This window comes from Opisthocomus hoazin, chromosome 9, assembly GCF_030867145.1.
Source record: "Opisthocomus hoazin isolate bOpiHoa1 chromosome 9, bOpiHoa1.hap1, whole genome shotgun sequence".
Lineage (NCBI taxonomy): Eukaryota > Metazoa > Chordata > Aves > Opisthocomiformes > Opisthocomidae > Opisthocomus > Opisthocomus hoazin.
Window position 1 is genome coordinate 27,479,060 of NC_134422.1, and position 21,399 is coordinate 27,500,458.

The 21,399-nt window shown below is 39.3% G+C and overlaps 1 protein-coding gene across 4 annotated transcripts in view; it reads right to left on the bottom strand.

Annotated features, from left to right (window-relative positions):
* Positions 1-21,399, bottom strand: part of ZNF385B (zinc finger protein 385B) — a 151,761-nt gene that overhangs the window by 129,064 nt on the left and 1,298 nt on the right. The window contains exon 1 of one of the 4 annotated variants that reach the window (XM_075431225.1): positions 14,808-14,866. The exons of 1 other annotated variant lie outside the window; for it this stretch is intronic. In XM_075431225.1, coding sequence (XP_075287340.1) covers positions 14,808-14,823 — 16 coding nt within the window. In that variant the 5' untranslated portion in view covers positions 14,824-14,866. Of the gene's footprint in view, positions 1-13,890; positions 14,193-14,682; positions 14,705-14,807; positions 14,867-21,399 lie in introns of those variants that run through there. 2 more of the 4 variants (XM_075431229.1, XM_075431223.1) reach the window with 2 other exon arrangements.

The window sequence follows — 21,399 nt, forward strand, 5'->3', positions numbered from 1 at the left end:
ACCATCCCAACATCTCCTGATCAAAAAATAGTTTAATAGCATTTGACAGATGAAACAAATGAACAGACAGTGTACAAGAACACTGATTATGGTGAGCAGCTTATGAAACTGTGTTAAAATTCTCCAAATGTACGCAATTGCATACTCATATTTCTACTGAAATACAGCAGAAGTTTAAGATTCAGCACGCACACAGTTTGGACTCTCTGTATTTAACATGATGACCAGGAATTTGGTTTCTGAAAACCTGGGCTTGCGCAACATGCATCATAACCTGAGATAGGGAGTTAGGATGTCTCTGACCTCTTCCTATCTCATTTTTCGTAGCCTGTTACACTGCTCACTCTTTTTCTGAGGGTGGTTCATTGATTCATTCTTCCTTTTCCAAAGCAAATGCCCTCATGGCTGAGTTTTACTTATAATGCAAGGAAAGAAACAACTATCAACCTGTATACAGAAAACCACCACATTTTTGTATCATCAACATATCAGCTACGTTGTGTTTAGCCCATTAAAAATGAAAAAAAAAAAAAAAAAACAAAAACAAAAAAGCAACCCTGTCCAAGCCAAAAAATGTCCTACAGGAACACACAAATTTAATATGCAGCGAAACAGATTAATCTGCAGGAAACCATTCTGCTTGTTCTTGTTCATACACTATCCATTTTTCTACTATGATATAATGAAGCATTGCCAAAACAAACATTCACTTTCATGAGAAACATCAAGAAAATCATTTGACTTCAGCAAAGTGATGGTTTCTAGATCATTCTCTTCTTCCAATTTGCTCTGTCTTAGTGCATTATGTTTCAAAGCAGATTTTTAAATTTTGGGAATAAGTTTTTCCCACAATTCTGTACAAGTCTAGTATAGTAAAACTGTGGATCTTAAGATACGCCTGCAATACAAACCATTCGGTTAATTACCGTACCATAGAAGACAACAAGCTCTGAGCAAAATGCCTCTCATTTGTAAAGATGACCATGACTAGTCCTACACCAAGGAAAGGCTGAAAATTGGTTTTAAAAACAGCAACAAACTGCAGTGTAATCTAAAAATCTTGTTTAAAGTTTCTTTTTGCTGCAAGCCTATATTGAACAATTACATGATCTTTTTCATCTTGAAATCAAAACATACAGTACCTACGTATATAAGACTCCCTTATTGGGCATTCATTGGCAGGCAGGTATTTTTCATTATAATTCATTCTATCAATTCTTTGTTCTTTTTTTTAAAAGGCATTTTATTAAGCCTCCATGCTCCACATCCTCTCCAATTCTTATTACCATTTTCATACCTTATGGTGAGGCTGACAAGAAGCAGTGTAGATTTGACAACCAGAAAGCGCAGGAATCTAGCAAGAAATTACTATGCAAATGTGTCTGGGAGAAGATAACATTAATAATTATTTGCTGATGGGCCTTTTGCTCTAGTAGGTGGCATATTTATAATGAAAACTTAACAGTAGTTTAAGCCAAAGATCAGAAGCCTCAGATGTATATGTGGCTGATGGATGACAAAGGAAGAAAAACACTTCTGTGTGTCGTCATTTTAGAGGAACCAAGCCAAGCTCAGTACCTTAGATGAAAATATTTTCCTTCCAACTTCTCACATTCTATAAATGTTTTATTTACCAGAAAAGAAGACTTTTTGCTCAGCAGTTACTAGCAACTTCCAAAACAGTGTTTCAAAATACTCAGATACTCAGAGCTGAAACATGAAGCAGAATAGGCAACATTACGTTTGTCAATTAAAAAAAAAAATAAAAACAGAAACAAAGCCTAAACAGTTCTTTATGAAAAAAAACCACCTTTATACACGTTAATTCTGCATCTAAAGGAACATAGGTCACAGCAAAACACACCGCTTTTTTACTTCTCTGCAGAGAAAAATCAGTTATAAACTCTGACACTAAAAGAAAAATGTAAGAGAAAGGCAGAAAATACTACCGTGTGATTACATAAAATTTCACTGTGGACTACAAGAGTCTAATATCGTGTTTCAGAAAAAAGTAATCAACGTAGGTAACTACTCCATTTCAGCAGGGGAAAGTAGAGGGAGGGCTTACACAGCAGGAAAAAAGGAGGCAATTCAGAAGCAACCAACCTTCCTATGCATTCAACAATATGCAGAAGAGCAGAACTCTACTTCTGTTTTAGTTTGAGTGTTTCCACTTTAGATACTGCTACAAAACAACTTCCTTTTTTAATTCAAACCATGCTGTGATTTTTCCAGCTCTTAAAATGCAAAACTGCAACTTTTTTTTGACGTATTCACAGACAGCACTCTCAAAATCCTGAATACAGGTACACATATGGATCAAGGGTCATCCTGATGCAGGAGTGAGAAGATCTTAGATAAAGGCAAAGTTTGCAAATGATTCAGAAATTGCAGAAATAAATTCCAAGCAATACTTAAATTCATAGAACTTTTTCACTCCCATTTCTGTGGGAGAAAGTTTGGCACCAGGAAAAAAAAAGCCATATTCTGGCAGCACACTCTTTGGAGTCAGAAGTCCTGAACTGCAGCTTGCAAGGTATTAGAAAGATTAGTATTATGTATTACAGTCACAGGCTTAAGAGCAAGCCTGTTAACAGCAACATCTTGTCAAGACAGTTTTGTGCAACTAAACTGTAAGCATTTTACCTTAAGCAAAACAGGAAGGAATTAGTCATCCAAATAAATTAGTATGCTTACACTGTGCTTCCACTCTTACCACGAACTACAGAAAGAAGTCTTTGTGGATAGATGGATCTGGGTGCTGGGGACACGCTCCAAGGGGATTGAAGACATCCCAAGGATAGTACTCTGAATATACCACTGTATGATATTGGCTCTAAAAAATCCCATTGAAGTGGGAAAAAGACAATGGCTAATGTCAATGGTTAACTGTAAGAAAACTTCTGTCACGTAAATCATATATGCAGTGTCTTTACAAGCTACTTAGGAAATAGGCAGAAGATTCTGTATTCCCAGTTTTCTGCGTCTTCACTGAAGATCTGCTTTAAATAAATATAACTCTTTAAAATTAATACCAAGAAAATTAGGTGAAGGGATAAGCACACATCACATAAAAGAAACCAGGCTAAAACTGCACCATCCCTGCCCCCCCCCGACATTGAGCTTCATGCATTTGCCAAAAAAAAACAAAAACAAAACACAACCAAAAAATAACCACCACCAACCAAACAATCAAGCAAACTAATTTTGGGTGACAAAGGTCACTGCACATCCTGGACGGTATCTAGAAGTGGACATATAGCTGCTGCATAGCTGCCTTTCAGTATTTAACATACAGTTTTAGAAAAGGAGGCCAGCCTTTATAGAAGAGCAAAATAAGCAGTGTATACCGTAAGCAAGGGATTTGACCTGGAAAAACAACTGTCCTTTCACAAGTGCTCACTCAGAAAAGATTGATCCTGTCAGCTGAAAATTAACTGCAGTAGGAGAGGAAAAGACAGCAGAAGTCTGGAAAAGTATTGGTATCATGCTCCTAACTTAATGCTAAGAAAGAAAGCTTTATGAACTCGGTTCTGACTGAAAGAGTATTTGTTACTGGTAAGGGTATGTTGTAGAGACTTTAAAAAACAGGATCCACCAGTCCACTGTTGTGGAGGCGAAGTTGTCGTTCTAATTCATCAGAAAGTCACTGAGACCAGCAATGCAAACCATGTTATTAAAAAAGTAATACATACACTTTCCAGATGTTACAGAATCTGTGCTTGTAATTGCACACTTAATACAAACAGTGCTGGACTTTAAATCAAGCTATGTTGCCATTTTAAAAGGAGAATGTATCTAATAATAGAGGTTCTTTAACAGTAGGGAAGAAAAGGCACCACCTGGCTCATAATTAGAAAATTCAAATTGGCAGTAAGATGCAGTTCTTAACTGCAAAGTAAGGGGTTATTTAAACAACTCAACAGTGTAACAAGCAAATTAATCATATCCTGAAGTCCTTAAATTGAACTTGGATTTGTCTCTAAATAATGTGTTCTAGTTCAATTGCAGATTTATTGGACTTAACAGCAAGCACTGGCATGTTAGGGAAAGCAACGAATTAATGCATGAGATTATGTTGTCTGGTACTGCAGAGGAGACAAGGCTTGGCAATTCCTTTGGTCCTCAGAGTCTGAGCCCCACTGGATGCACTGATTCTGACTTGGTTTATACCAGAAGAGTCAGGCTAGACCATACAAGGCTCACAAATTTGTTGACTTTCAAATTTCTCGGTAACAAGTTCGCTTTGATTAGTGCAACAAGATTTTTCTCATTATTTTCAGTTAATTGGTAGATGTCCCTTCAGACTTCACGCTGGCAGCTGACGGCTCCACACCACAACAGTACAGTCATGTTCCACTAACATTCAGCAAAAGGATCAAAGAAAAAAAAACAAAGACCAAACAAAACAACAAAAAGGAGACTATTTCTCCCGGGGTGCATTAAGAGGAGCAGCAGGTCGAGGGAGGTTCTCCTTCCCCTCTACTCTGCCCTAGTGATGCCCCACCTGGAGTACTCTGTCCAGTTCTGGGCTCCCCAGTTCAAAAACGATGGGGAGCTACTGGAGAGAGTCCAGCAGAGGGCTACAAAGATGATGAGGGGACTGGAGCATCTCTCCTATGTTCCGTCTGAACATGAGGAAGAACTTCTTCACTCTGAGGGTGACGGAGCACTGGAACAGGCTGCCCAGGGAGGCTGTGGAGTCTCCTTCTCTGGAGATATTCAAGACCCGCCTGGACAAGGTCCTGTGCAGCCTGCTGTAGGTGACCCTGCTTCGGCAGGGGGGTTGGACTGGATGACCCACAGAGGTCCCTTCCAACCCCTACCATTCTGTGATTCTGTGAAAGGCTGAGGGAGCTGGGCTTGTTCAGCCTGAAGAAGAGAAGGCTGAGAGGGGACCTAATATATGCTTATAAATATCTGAAGGGTGGGTGTCAGGAGGACGGGCTCAAACTCTTTTCAGTGGTGCCCAGCGACAGGATGAGGGGCAACGGGCACAAACTGAAGCACAGGAAGTTCCGTCTGAACATGAGGAAGAACTTCTTCCCTCTGAGGGTGACAGAGCACTGGAACAGGTTGCCCAGGGAGGTTGTGGAGTCTCCTTCTCTGGAGATATTCAGGACCTGCCTAGACACGGTCCTGTGCAGCCTGCTGCAGGTGACCCTGCTTTGGCAGGGGAGTTGGACTGGATGACCCACAGATGTCCCTTCCAACCCCTAATGTTCTGTAATTTCTACAAGACACTGGTTCCTCAAACAGTCCTCCACCGCGGATCTGCATTGTTCCTGGTTGTTGCTCTAATAACTATGTAACACCTGAAACCTCGAGTTTGCAATACAATTTCTACTGACCACAGAACTCTATTAAAGGTAGGCAATAAACAACAGGTTCATGCAATAGATGGCCTAGAAAATAATATAGTGAGTAGAGGGATTTCAATTTCAGGATAGGTAGCATATTTACAGTAGCATATCAGTTTCTGGCAGTTTATCACCACTCAACTCCTATCAGAAGCTGCTATTTTGATACATTTTAGGCTATATCATTTCTAGCTACATGTTTTAGACAGAACAAAATTGCTGTTTTTCACCCAGATTCCATGCACGCTCCCTATCTTGCACACGGGCACCTCATCCAGTCTTTGTAAACTCCTCCTGGTTTTCCAGCAGTATGCCTGTGCCACAGAGGGACTGCTGTTGAACAAACGAGGCATGTCCTCTTTCAGAGGGGCCAGATCAGCTTTCCTCTGCATAGCACTCAGCCATCAGTTCCGAGAATGATAAACCCTCGCACAGAAGAGATGAGACTCCGAGCAGTCAAACAGCCTGCTAATCGGCAGCCAGCAGAAAGAACACACTCCTGAAGTCCACTCCATAGTTATTCAATTAATGCATGACAATTTCTGTGATTAGGATTCTTATCTTAGTTATTTAAAGCAGATAAAGTAACTTTGATGCATTGCATCAATCTTGCAAAAGGAAGACTTGAAACAGCCAGGGTAGCGTGCTTGCTATCTATCAAAGCAACCCCAGGTTTTTCAAATGAGGAAAGCAGTACGAAGTAGAAATACTTCAAGCTATCTATACTTTTATTTGCCCAATTCATCCACTGACTTCAAGTTTAGATAATCATAACAAATATTTCTGAAGCTAAACTCTAAGAAGATGGAAAAATAACTGCATTTAGTCTAAGACAGAAAGCATATGTCTGTCCTTCCATCAACTCCCAAGAATTAAAGCAAAAAATAAGTGCATTGTAATTGTAAACATAGCCTGTCATTGCCAGGGTAGACGTCCAGTGCAATAAAGTGCAACAGACAGGATCACTGTCCACTAAAACCTTCTCTTCTGTCATTGGAGTCTTGACACAAAACGTGATTGAAATCTGTAACTTCAGTTTCAAATAGGTCTTTAAATTTCAATGATGCTTAGTATTCCACACATTAACTGCCCTTCAAATATATTTCTTGTACATAAAAGACCACCACACAAAGAAACCTACATCAACAATTAAAGAACTCAAAGCTTCCCTTCAAAAGAGGCTTCCGTAAAGTTGGCTGGAAGCTTTACTTGAAACAATGATAATAAACATTAAATCATCTGACAAAAATATTCTTTGTAAAGCTATTTTTAACCTTTTGAGTTGTTTTACTTATTAACATGCCTATTATGCATAAAATAGACTTCTGATGATAAAAGCCAGCTTGTTGCATTAAATGGTGTTTCTAACCACATATAAAAAGGTGAAGTACACCATATTTATTCAAATACTAGTCTCTTGCTATAAAAATATAAAGCAATACAAAATACTTCAAAAATTAAAATGTTTGTGCATTTCTTCAGAATTATTTTTCTGATGAGTTCTGCAATTCCTCAAAACAAATTTTCTCCACAAGAAGGTTTCCTAAATTTAAAAAATTGTTTTAAATTAAAAACCAAAACAAAACCCACAAAATACACCACAGAATTCACACTAATTTATTCAGCGGTGATCAACTTCACTTCCAGTTTACAGGCACATTTGAGGGAGGCAAAACCCTGGGATGCTTCAGCATCCCCCACCTTCTGTGGCAGAGTACTGCATCGCTGCACACCTCGCATTAGCTTCACTTTCTGCAGGCAGGAAAACGAGGGAACTGATCAAACTAGCAGCCAGAAAGTAAAAAACGGAACAAAAAAAAAATCAGAATCTAGTGTTTGTCTCCACAAGTAGCGTTTCTTTAGGCCTGTCCCCAAAAATATCACGTGTTACTTTTCATCTTGATTTAATGCAACCTTTTTTAAGATGGCATTTTCAATGTCCAGAAGTTGTATTTTCTTCTGCTCCAATTCAATTACTACACCTAATAAAGGTATGTTAATAATACCTATTTCTGTACCTAGTATACTAATTACTATTAGCCATACCCAACAACCTGTGAACACTTACACAAATGTTTAATCTTAGGTGCATGAATAATCATCACTGAAGTCTTGGATAAAGCATACATGTGAGGACAGCCAGCCCTTCAAAAGTTGGGAACATCCTGACTCCAGCCACGTCACTGTTTCATTTCATGCATCAGGATGCAGCAATGCCTTCTGCTCTCACAATTTCCTTCATCTTATTTTACTTCTGGAGTTAATTGGTACATCACACTTAAGCTCTAACCCAAACCTCTCCCTCTTCAGCACCAAGCCCATTAACACCTTTCAACAAGTGAGCATCTGCATGGAAGAGAGCAGAAGCAGCCACGTGTTCAGGTTGCAGAGCACCTTCAGAGCATGGAAATCCCCAGCAGCTTTTATCTGTTCTTACAATAGCTTATTCTGGTTTGTCCCATTACTCGGAAGACTACAGTAAACTTGGGCTAGATCGACAAATAAATATCATGCTGTGAACAACATGATAGTTTTGGGTAAAAGCTGGTCAAACTATTTGACAAACGTTTACAAATCCACTATGTGTTTATAAATTAAAAAGTACAGTTCTATAGCTCTACTTTGCAAATCACATATGAAATTATGTCAATTCAAACATTTCTTTCATAATTACTCGATGGTTTTGAGCAACAGACTCTTCCTGTTTCTTAACAGAATAATTGTTAGTGAACAATATGAAACACTTTAAGTACCAAACACTGACTATTTGCAACTAAAACCTTCTAAAATTGGGGCATTTATATAAAATATTTAAGTAAATAGCTTTGCCACCCAGATATTCATGGATGAGTATTTCTTTATAAAGCATAACTGGATTACAGACCTAATTCATCAGCTGCTGGTAAATTACTACTTTATTGACTTGGATTTTAAGCTTCCTTGATGGTCCAGTTGAGAAACATTACCTGCAGAAGGATACCAACAGCATAGATACCATGCAAAAACAATAACTTCCAGAGTAGAAGTCTAGTATACAACTAAGAGAGCAATGTCAATTCAAATATTTTTCTTCCAGCAGAGGTAATCTGAAGTAATCTATAAAACAAAGTCATTTGACTTGTTTATTTTGAGGAAGGAGGAAAGGAAAAAAAAATATTTTTTTTTCCCCTTGTAGGAGAAATACTTGTTAAAGAGGATAAATAATTAAAATGAGCTAGTGTTTGCAAATGACAAAAAAAAATGAAGGGACAACAATATTTTTACTTGTTTCTGCCAGATTTTTCCTTGTTTTCTGTCAATAGCTATTAACAAAAAAATCTGGTACTACACCACTTTGATATCAGCATTCTTTATAATCATGTCCACAAAAAAATATAAGGATGTTTTCATGATGATTTAATCCCCAGCAAATAAACTTCTGGTTTTCCAGCTTTGGCTTTTCTGAAAGTCTGTGCCCTGCTCACCAGCCAAAGGGGCTGAAAAGCTTAAATCTTGTTTTCAGAAGTAACCAGGGTACACAGGTGCCAAGTGCTATTTATGTTTCCTTAAAAAGAGGTTGCTACAATGTTTAGTTAATAGAGTATGCATTTTTAACATTCAGAGCCTTATAGAGATGTATCAAACTTCAATGGTACCACTAACAAAGCTGGCCACAATACACTTCATTGCAATTCCTAACAATAACCTTCAGTTCTTTCCAACTAGTCTGCTTTTTCTTGATGAAGTGATTTCTGTGACTCTTTATCCAGATGTGCCACTATAAAGCCTAGAAATCTTCCTCACCTCTTGATTTTTCTCGATGTTCCACTAAAACGTGTTCTGCTGATAAAAAAAGCGCCTCCTTTTCTGTTCACATTTAAATGCTTAGTCCCAGAACTATCCTTTCATTCTACCTATTATGAAACAAAACATTTCAGGATGTCATCATTGTAAACACCCTAGGCTGAGCGAGAGGAGATTGCACTTAGGTGAAAATTTTGAACACACTTTGAGCAGAAAGACAATTTTAAGAACCTCCTTCACAGATTTCTTCCCTCCCTTCCTCTCTCTGCTCCGCCCCAATATGAGATATCCTAAAGAAAGAAAACAGAGGCCCCTGGGTGGAAGTCACGCACTTCCAGGCAATGCATTCTGACTTCTATCATTACAAAATGCTTGAAGAGAGCAAAAAGCAAACCAGCACACTAGAGACCTGCTCTCTCTGTCTCTTCTTTGATCTCAGTAAAAGCATAAACATTACCCAAGTGAACAGCTAACAAAACAAACAGTCCAAAAAAGAACACACCACAATAACCTCAGAAGTCCCTAGACCTGGAAACATCCTTTAATCACGTGAACACAGGTGATGTGAACACAGATCTCCTACACCATCCAGAGCAACCACGTACACTAACAAATAGTATCACCAAACACACCATACCACAAATTTTTGTCCAGTCAAAAGTCTGACACTTTCACAAGTTGCCTACCAAGAAAAGTTTTGCCCACTGAGCTTTCACAGTCATATCCTTTCCCTCAAGCAGCTCCTTTAACACACTATATGAATCGGAAAATCTCAGTCCTTAAAGAAGCTATATTTCTGTATTCACAGACTACTAAAAAGACCTGCTTGTCTCCCCCTGAGATCTGCACTGCTCAATCACAGACAAAAAACTTTTTCAGGGTAGATCTTGGACCTACCCAAGGCTAAGGAATTTAGCCTTTCATTTGCTCTAACTGCTGGTGTCAATACAAAACCACCCTCCTTACACCTGCACACATCAAAAAGTACCCTGCTTTCCTGACTTAACAACAACAAAAAAATTTTTACAGGAACAAAAAGCATATGTGAAAGAGGGAAGTTACTGAGTTCATTTTCCCTTTAAAGACATGTTATGAGCACTGCTCAGAATCCAACAGAACAGAAAGCATATGAAAAACCACACAGTTTCTTGGCTGAACATTCTGGGCGAGACCTCTAGAACATCTCTGGCTCTTTAGTCTATATACAAGGAAAAACATACAAACTTCAGTTTCAGCAGTAGGTCTTCAGCAGGGCTGCCACAGTGAACTACATTTAGTTTACTCAGCTCCTCCGGCAGGAATCATCAGTGACCTTCACTAAAAAATGAAAATTCAAGATTTCCACAAAAAGCTTGGCTAGACTTGGGTCCCAAAGTCAAGTGATCAACACGTGATTGCTCACAACCCCATATCACTTCCCCAATCATTTTTTCCTTTTCACCTACAATATCATCTTCTCCTTCAGAACCTCCCTGTAAGCAACCCTGCAGTAGTGAAGCTGCTGTCCCCCGAATGCTCTCTAACTGCAAAAGATCACCGTACATTAACAGTGATGTCTTCTAAAGGAGAAGAAATTAAAATTATGGTGCCACGGGACAACTGGCAATCTGATACACAAATGGCTCTTGAAACAGTAGAGCTCCATACCAGGAAGTGAAGTAGTTACGTCCAGTGTAAAGAGCACATCAGATCTTGCTTCTCATTTTACATACCAGTGTGAATGGCAGAAGGGGAAATATGCAGCAATAAAGACACTTGGAAGATGATGGAAGATCTTTGAAGCTGAAAGCACCTTACAAACAACAATGTCTTGGAACAGAGAACTAGCTAGCTTGGTATGTGACAAGCTTGTATTCACAGTGATAAAAAGCACGGATAAAAAGAATCCCAAAAAGAATAAAAGGACAAGGAAAGGTATTCTAGCTCAAGCACTTGAAGAAATAAAACAAGTTTTGTATGTCATGGTAGTGGCATGTCACACTGTTTTCCAAGTATTTGTAACAATATTTTCCACCTGGTAGCCGTTAAACACACACTAAAGAATAGCAAGCAAATTTATTCAAAGGTCCTAAAATAAGAACAATCTTTTTCTTTTTCTTTTTTTTCAAAGCTATATAAAAAACAAGCTGTCAGTCTGCACCTATTTTGCGACTACAGGATGATCCAAACAACATGGCTTTGAGAAAGGAGCTTTGTTGCAGTGATACTCTGCTGCACCTTTCAAGCGTCTTTGACAAAGAGTAGTAGTCTCTGTAGCTTCTACTTTTCCTCCTCAGTGATGATGGAATAATAAAAAATTGGCACACCAGCTTAAGTTTACTTCTTAAGTAAGCTTCTAGAAGCTATGGCCTCCAGCTTCTTTCCCAGTAAGGCATATCAGTAGCTGACCAGGATCTCTCCTCAGCACTTACGAGAAGAAACATTACCAGTTCTAGAGCCCACCACACCCTCCACACAAAATGCAATGTCAAATTTTGCCCCTTGCAGACGGAACTGAGCAAAGAAGCAAATATTGTATCAATGCTTATTGCAGAATCCATTCTGAATGACGGAGACCTACATAAAAAGAAATGCAATTCAAAATTACCTAATATACAAGAGAGATTAATGTAAGCTTGACAAAGTAACACAAGTGAAGCCTAACCGTGCACAGTGTTAACCACCTTAATCTTTCACTAAGGACAGCTGCTAGTGAGGGAGCAGTTAGCAATCTGGTAGAGCTAGAATGCCCTCTTCCAAGAAGGAAACACAGGTGAAAAAAGTTGGCTCATGAATTTGTGAATTGCATGTATTAAAGGAGGTTTTACAAAGGTATTTACTAACAACTTGTTTTGACTCCTATATATTTCCAAAGAAAGAGCAAAGTTTGTAATGTGTGCTAAAGTTGCTTTCTGAAAAGCATCTCTCCTGAATGTTTAGGGTGCTTCATATACATTTTTCAAGTGTATTTTGTCCTTGATCATTAAATAAGCACACAGAGCAAGTTAGCATCGAGGAATAGTAATTTTCCATGTCACGAAAAAAAGCTTATTGTAAAGTGATTATAAAACTCTGTATGAAGTGTAAGAAGATGACAATGAATTTAATAATCTTATGTCATGAATGACAAACGTATGCTGACAAACATTTTATGAAAGACTGCAACAAAATAACTCCACAATGCTATCAGAAATGTCAGTAGTTTAGGTTATGAGGGAGAATTTTCCTTTACTAGGGTCTCCCTAGGATCCCTACCACAAACCACATTTTTGTTGGTGGGGTTTTTTGGGGGGCGGGGGATGTTATTTGGGGTTTTGTTTGTTTGTTTTTATCTCGAAAGAACACCTTAGCAGAAGCTATCAGCTTTGACAGAACACCAAAATTCTGGCACTGAACCATAAATTGACCATTACCATAAAAAGAACTGCTAAATGAGAAACCATGTGCTCAGCATAAAACCAATTTCATGCTTTCAAAAGCACACAGTGGCTTCTAGCAAGATAGTGGCCCTGGGACTTGCAAAGACAGATTGGCTAATACAAATGGTGTGTGCTCCTGATGCAGTCTGCTTAGCCAAGCTTTACATGTACTGGCAGTAAATGGAAATTCTCGAATCTTCTGTCAAACAAAAACACACTTATCTATAACTTTAGAGCTGAAAGCTATAAAACAGCTGCCTCATAAATATATTTAGCAGGAAAACGCATGAGCTGTCCTAGTTCCTCATAAAAAAAAAAAACAAACCACACCACAGCAGTCTTTACATAGTAAGCATAGACATTTCTATAGCAAGCAAGAAAAACATTTTAATAAATGTTTTTCAGCATCTTTCCTTCTTTTATTAAAAAAATTACTACCAGCAAACTCAAACATAATCCTAGCAGGTCTCACCTCAAACTAAACATATTAGCAGAACAGCAATGCTTAATAAGTAACTCAGCTGAACTCATTTTTCATGTTCTGCTGTAGGTGAAATTCTCAATAAAAACGTTGGGTTTTTTTTAACACCTAGGTACAAAGTCTATTTAGTTTATGATAATGCTTCTTTCGAGCTTAAAAATTTACTACTAGAACTTCACAGGCTACCTTTAGCACACAATCTGTTCCCTTAAATAAAACTTACTGCACTAAATCTCAAATTTAACTGGTTAGGGAGAAGCAACAGTAATTTTATACCCTTCTCAAAGCAAGTTGTCAATGCAAATGAATTACTGGAAGCTATCCTGGGCATGACAGGTCATAACTTTTAATATTAACAATGACAGACACACGCAAGATGTCAAATCCAGTATATGATTCATTTCATTCTTTACTTTCTTACTTAATCTGGAGAATCCGACTGCTCTTGTGTTTTATATATCACTATAACTATAATTTGAGATTTAACAAGCCAGAAAGCAAGCCCTGGTAAGAGGTATTTAGTCACACTGCTAATTATCTTCTTTCTGTAACAATAATACAGCATCTCTGACATGTGCCAAAAATATTTAAAATGCATAGGAAGTCACCTACTGGAAAGCTGCCCTCTGCAAACAGTAAGTAAGCAAAAGAAGGAGCTTGCCACATATTAAGAGTTACTTTTAACACTGAAATAAGAAGAGAATAAAGATATGCATTATATGCCTTGCCATTTTTCTTATCCTTTCCACTAGCATAACTAAAACACAAATGACATGCACACAGAAATAATGCCAAACATGTAAGCATCCACTCAATATCACATCACAAAGCAATCCAGTGAAGTTTAATAATAAAAAATCATGCTCACCTCTACTGGGAAGTCCACTCCACATTATGGCAATACTATTTAAGCAGCTTAAACAGCAACCAAGTTACATAAACAAAACTTCCAGTATGAGACCAATATGATCTACGGTGCTACAGAGACTTGGCTCCAGCCCTGATCATCTGTGTGACAGTACACAGTTCTACCAGTGCAGCCTCAAACCTTCCCAGATGCTGGCTTATTGCATTGCTCATTGAAAATCCTTCACACGCTGGCAACATTTTAGGGAAGGACAAGCACACTCTGAGTCATTTGTAAAGAAAGCAAAGCAATTTCAGTTCTGTATCTTCATGCGTACTGAAACACAGAGCACTGTCAAAGTAGAAGTCTGAGGTGAATTTATGCTGAGAAACAGGCAGCCCAAGCCTTCATTATCAAATGCAAGGAATCAGCTACTGTGATCAAATTCAAACAAACCATTAAAAAAAAGGATATGATTATGAAAGGCTCTACAGATTCAGCTCCAAACCACAGAGAACGAAGAATCATCTATCTAGACTGTGTAAATGTTAAAAATAGCTCTGTCTTTTCTACAATGAACACGAGATAGAGGAGGATCACTAGCCTGTATTGTGATGAGGTTCATTATGAGAAAAAAAATCCAGCAATAAAAATGAATGATTCCTTAGAGCTTTTCTAAATAAAATTAATTTACTATTATGCAAATGAATAAGTACTTTTTAACCATATAACAAAGTCTATTATACATAAACAAATAAGATATCTATTAAAGAGAAGATTAAATATTTGGATGAAAAATTTTAGAATACTGACCCAGCAAAGATCTGTACAGTCCAGCAGACTAAGCATTTGCACAAAACAAACATCCACGAAAAGCATGACATTACATGACCAATGCCTTTGTCTTTCAAAAACAACAACAATTTTTAATTACTTACTAAGAAAAATCTCCATGGCTTATTAAATTCATGCTCTTCCTACTCCCACAAAGACTTCCCACTATGTAAATCTTTCTGTCTTTTCAGGTACTTCATATGTTTTCATTCCCAAAAAAGGTAAGAGAGCATGTGTTCCTGTGCATACTCACACCCACGGAGATACACAGTATAATAAGAATCAGATGTAATCACGACTAGATTAAGTTTGCAAAGAAATAGAAAGACACGGGAGTTTTTATTATAATATCTGTACAGTTATCCAAATTTACTACTGTGCCATGAGATAACTATGAGAGAAATTTTGGCAGGATCTACCCAGATGAGGATACTTACCATACACAGAGAGTATCTGATTTACTTTTGCAAGCTAAAAACCATAAACAAATCTGACTATAATTTTATTTTTTTCAGTCATTTTAATACAGAAAACACTGTTAGAAGTGAGCACTGAATAAAAATGATGACTCCGCATTCATAGATCCCTTTTCATCTCACCTGTCTACACCTGTAAACTCTGGATCACATCCTTCAAGGAGACAGTGAAGAAATCCTTGCAGCAACACGTACTCCGCTGATTTCAGTAGCTCTCCAGGCCATTGCCTGGGCTGTTTAAGTGACAAGGGAGACCCCCGGGTCTGAACAGAAGTGTGTCATCACCACCCCTGCAGCCGTTCTCAGCTCAAAATCACGGCTGGTGAGCAGCTCTATTTTTGGTCGTAGACTCTAGAACATCTGATTATCTGATGTCTTAAGTGCTGGTTCTTTACCAGAGCATAACTACCCCCAAAGACAGGTTAAACTCTCCAAGAAGGAATTTTGCAGAGAATGTTGATACAAGAATATATTTACGTAAACTAGTGGCAAAGAGTGCCAACGGTGGGAGCCAATTTTATCCTGAAACCCTTCCCCAGTCCACTCGAAGCACCACCCCTCATAAATAGCTGTTTTCCATACTAACCACATACTCCGTTTGTTTGCTTACAAATGTCATTCATGTGCTCCCCACCTCCAAGAGAATGAAGTGGAGGCAACAAATGAATAATTGGTCTGATAACCTCGTTGGGGTTTACTTTTTTCATTAGGAAATTTTTGAATGTTTTGCTCTAATGCAACCTGACAATTACTTAAAAACAACCAACCTCAATGAAACAATAATTTTCCATTTTTATTCTTGAAGACTATCAGTAAGTACACATATCATCTACTTATTTTTATGAATTTTACCAGTACTTTCACAGTGCAGCTACTCAAACACAGAACAAAGTATTATACATACAGTTTGTAGTTACCAGCAAACAAGAAACCACCTTTAATGCCAGCTCTATCCCTTAATATTAACTCTCATCAACATTTTGTCAGGATTATTAAGTGCACGAAAACAATATAATAAATCCCCTTAATTTCAGAGTAGCTAATCATGACTATTGTGAAAGAAAAGTAGGAATCACTTATCATAAATGCATTTCACAGTGTAAGAAAAATGTTAACTTAGGTAACATTACATATTGCTTAAGCAAGTTGTCGAAGATACTCAAGTGATGAAAAGAATGTGGAACCATCTACCAAATACAATCTTGTTCAAAAGACCACTGAATAAGAAAAGAAGTCAACATGTAGTGAGAAGTGAAATGCTAACAGTTTCTCAACAGCTCACTAATCTAAGTTGCGTTACAGGAACATACCTCTTTTTTTTTATTATTATATTGGAGAAAGGTAACAGTTTTGCTTTTTAGCAAAAGAGTCTAATCTTTTCCAAATAGGAAAACACATTTTACCCAGAGCAGGACAGCAAAGTGTGGAGCAACCTCCCTTTCACACAAAGGGCAGAGGGAGGAAGCCCTCAAGGCTTCCACTTTGTGCCCCCACAGCAGCAGCTTTCTTCAAACTTCTTTCCAAAAGGTTGGGCTGCCGGCAGCAGAGATGGAAGGCAGAACAACCACTGACCTTGTACAGGTCTAAAAAAGGTTTTGGCGTAACACAAAAAAGTAAGCTCACAGTGCTTTCTACTAGCGTCCTCCTGCTCTTCTCTACAGACTTATACACCGGTTCTATTAGCTATGCACGCACGCATTTAGTAGGACTCAGCTCATAAACTTTTTCAAGACACTTTTGGTTGCTGCTTAGCATTCCTCTGAGTACTTGGTAGAATAATTCATAAAGATCTTCTGTAACAAAAATCAGATTACCCTTGTTCTTTTCTTAGAAAAATTAAACACAAACATTGCTAAGGAATTTGAGGACCTACATCAAGAGAACTAGAGTAAGCAAAAATTCTGTTCTCCATTAAGTTGGCACAAAGTAGTCTTAGATAGCAACTAAGCTGTCAGAAAGCTATTCTTGACCCAGCTAGGGATTCAAACCTACAAAGACCTCCATTTAGGACCAGATTCTTCTGACAATTGAAAACCAAGGAAAAACCTCACTGAAAAGAGTAATGCACTGTAGTTTCATTCTGTTGTCACCAACCATCGTTTAATCTTGCACCAATCTAATCACCTAGCAAGGTAATTTCTTCACAGTTTTATTAAGAAAAAAAGTCTTCCTCATATGCACCAGGCTAAAGGCAGGCACATGGATATCTGGAATATTTTCAGAATAATTTCTCAACATCTACCAACAGTGAGTTTCACTTGTTGAAAGATGAAGTCAAACACTTAGAATAGTAGTTATTAATCTAAATTAGATGTTTAAGAAGACCCTTTTCATTTGACATGGCTGAAGACACTATTCACATTTCCTAACTCTAGACATTGAATTTGGAAAACTAATATGCAAGTTAGCTATAGCTAGTCCATGGATCCTCTGGAGGATAATTCTGAGCATTTTCATTGTAAGCCTCCCCACCTCCATTACCTCACAAGGATGCCTAGACTTCCAACACAACATGGCATTGCACAAGGAGGCAAAGCAGTTCTAATCTCTGTTGCCAAAAGTGAAGAAATCCTGACTTCCCCATACTCCCTTTTTCCCCCCTCCCATGGCTCAGATGCTGTTTTATCTTCTCCCTTGTGCTACCATTACCAACCCCTTTTTGTGACCTGATTTAAGTCAGGAACACAACAGCAGTCGTCATTTACGTATTTATTGTCTTAGTTTAACAAATCCCTGGCTGTCATTGCCCTGAGCCACATCACATAACCACATGCTGACAGTCCCTCAGGAGATCGCCATCAGCCTGTGGTTATTTCCCCAGCATGGCAGAGGAACACGTTAACTTGTAGCACTGCTCCCTACAAAGAGTCACACCACAGGGTCCCACAGCATTTCCAGAACTGTCCTGCCAGGTGAGAGATTTGCAGAGCACAAAGGCAGAGCTGCTGTCAGAACACGCGGCCGGAGGGCTGACGTCCCAGTCTCGCCTCCCACCAAACCTGCAGAAGGATCTTCAGACAGGTCTTCACGGGTGCCATCCGGACCGGAAAGCATCTCTGCTCTTCAAAACAGCCTAGCACACAGCAAAAAGCAAAGTGCTCTGCCCACTTCTAGAATTTGGGCACTTTGTGTAACAAACATGAAACTACCCTGTCCATTTCCAGGGATCTGCAAAATTTGGACTTCAGCAGTTATTTCCAGTACGCTCACTCTTAAAACCGCACCGACAGCAAAGGAGACAGACTCGGGAGACCCACCCTCCCCCGGGAACAAGGAACGCGAATCCGCGGAGCAAAGCCGGCGTCACCTCCCGAGGAGGACGGGGAGGACCGGCCGGTCGCACCGCACACCGCCGAGGGCCGGCGCCCACCCCCCGCCCGCCATCTCGTCTCACGGGACGGGCCGCGCGCGCGGGCTGCAGCGCCACCTGGCGGCCGGCCGGCCGTCCCGCAGCGCCGCGGCCTCCCTGCCGGCCCCGGCGCGGCTTTGCCCCCGCAGCAGGCAGCCCGGCAGCCGGCGGCTCGCAGAGGAGGCGGCGGCGGCAGGCGATCTCGACTGGGCCGAGGTCGTACTGGCTCCCCCCGCCCCCCCGTGGAAGGGCAGATGCCTTAGCCCCAGTTTTCGGGGCGGCGGGCGGGATTTCAGGCGCCCCGCGAAGCCGCGGCCTGGCCCATGGCGATGGCCGCTGCAGGCTCCGTCCAGCGAAACGTGCTGCCGGAACGCTTTCCGCACGCCCACTCCAAAATACATTCCCCCAAGGCTGCGAGAAACTACCCTGTCCTTTCCTGCTTGCAGGAAATCACTTAAATAATTTCCAGTCCAAGCCGCAGAAGCAAATACACGCTTTCTTATTTCCCCGAAACGTCATTCATGTCGTGCCGGCGTCAGCCTGGCCCGAGGCGGGGATGGCCCCTGGCAGCGGCGCCACTGACGAGCTTCGGCCCGAGCTGCAGTGAGACAGGATGGGTATGAACGGGAGTGAACCATCCCAACGGCAATGGCGAAGGCTCTGTCATCATGTGCAATACACTTTTCCAGTAGAATACCATTTTCTTCATACGCATAATTTTTAACACCCATGTAAAGAAAGTGAGGATTTCAATGAGTTGATCAATCACCAAAGCCTTCTAATTTAGTCAACTAATTTCTTGATTCGGTCAATACACAGAAATGCGGCTGTTAAACTTCATTTTATATGCAATTTTACTTGCTGTAAAGTAACTGAAATCGCAGGTACAGCTCCAATAGCAAAATAGCGTCTGGATTTCAGTAATGGAGTGGGGGAGGCAACGTAAACAAGAGTCTGTAACAACAGAGTAGGCTTTTTTAGAAAAACATGTTGCTAAATACCTTTTCAACTTCTATGACAATCATACACTTATTCTAAATATAAAGAAGTCATTTTAAGGTTACCTCTAAGAAGATATTTAGACTTTAAATATGTAAAACTCCCTCATCGGTACATTGTGAAGAATTATTGCCAAGACCTGGAATTTCACAGTTATCAAATCTTAGTAAACTTTTCAAAAGTGGTACAACAAGGACCATTACCTATTACTGAAAGTTAACAAGCAACAAACTGAAGTTTTACAACTATAACACAGTGGAAGTCAGCAGTTAAAAGGATCCTGAGGCTACCTGTCACAGAGAGGACATCAGAACAGGATGAATATGAAAATACATCTAATGGCTCCTTTGTGTTCCTCCCTATTTGGAAGAAAGTCCACCAAGAGCCAAGGAGGCTAGAGGCAGTGACGGTGCACTGATCAGTTCTGTCACAAAAGATCAAGACAGTTCTGGCAGGTCTGTAATGCTGGTTTCTGTAACATCAACGAATATTTAGTCATGTAAACTTTACAGTCACTTTATTTTCCAACATTATTAATTTCACTTTCATCCTTACGAAGACAGAGGAAAACTCCAACCAGAGGTTAGCAGGATCCTTTGCAGAAAGCTTCCCAAGGTGTGCTGAACTGTTCACTATCTGGTTCATTAGAAGGGTATGTAGGTATAACAATGAAGTATGAGCGGGGCTATTTGCTTCCTTCGCACATGGAATAAAGTCTGTTCACTGGTGAGGTGAGATGAATATAATTGTTCTCTTACCATCTGCACAATTAATTCTGTTTACAGTGTTAGCCAAAGAAATGGGAAAGGCAGACTTCCATTAGAAGGGGTAATAACACACCAGAGGACATGGATTAAAACTGGATAATGTCAATTTATAAGAAAATTAATTTCTACTTATTTTTGGAAAGTGTTCTTTGAGAACTACATTTCAGTAAATCTTGTTCTCCTACTGGCTCTTAAGCAGTATATTAAATTGTCTATGCAATAATAATAATAAACTGCCTACCCAAGGCATTTCTTTCTTCTAAATGCTATGAAACCAACATCCTTCAGCTATGAAAACAGAATGCCTATTTCAACATACACTGGACAGATCTGCATAACTAGTAAATAACTAGGATATAGTCTAATGCAGAGATCAGTGAACAAAACACAAAGAAACATGGATTTTAACTCCTAAGCTATACAGTAACCCCAAATCATGCGTTCCAGCAAGTGTAAAATATTCTCAGGATCAGAGTATTCTTCGAGCAACAGTGCCAGAGCATCAGCTGCGTTCCCCAGAAAAGACAGCAAAGACATCAGGTGCAGGGGTCTAGCTAACAAGAAGCAACAGAAAATACACAGTGCAAACACTTTAAACGTTTTCTATCAGCACACAGAGAAATTTAAACTAAATTAGAATGTGTCAGATATTAAGCTATTTTAAGAATGCACACAAGTAAGTAGTTTAGGTGTTATTCAATAGGAATTTAATCTTTTGGACCACAGGCTTTACCCACATGATACCCTTACACTAGTTGGTTCTAAACCAAACAAAACAATACCACAGACTTCCAAAAAAGTTGAATTCAGTTATCAAGAATCAAAATCAGAAAAAAGAAAAAGCTAAACCCTTTAATGCAGTTTGACTGTTCCTGTACAAAACAAAAAAGCCCCAAAGCAAATCCACTCATGTGGCTAGCAAGAACTCTAATAAAACTTTTTTCATGAAGGTTTGAGACCTGTTACTTCATCAATACCAAGTGCTAATAAGCACCAACTTTTGCTCCTCCTAGACAGTAATTTCTTAAACCTGCTACATTTTATTTATCTCAGAACCAGAAAGGATGACTCGCTATACTTACTCAAGATGTAAAGATTACTTTCC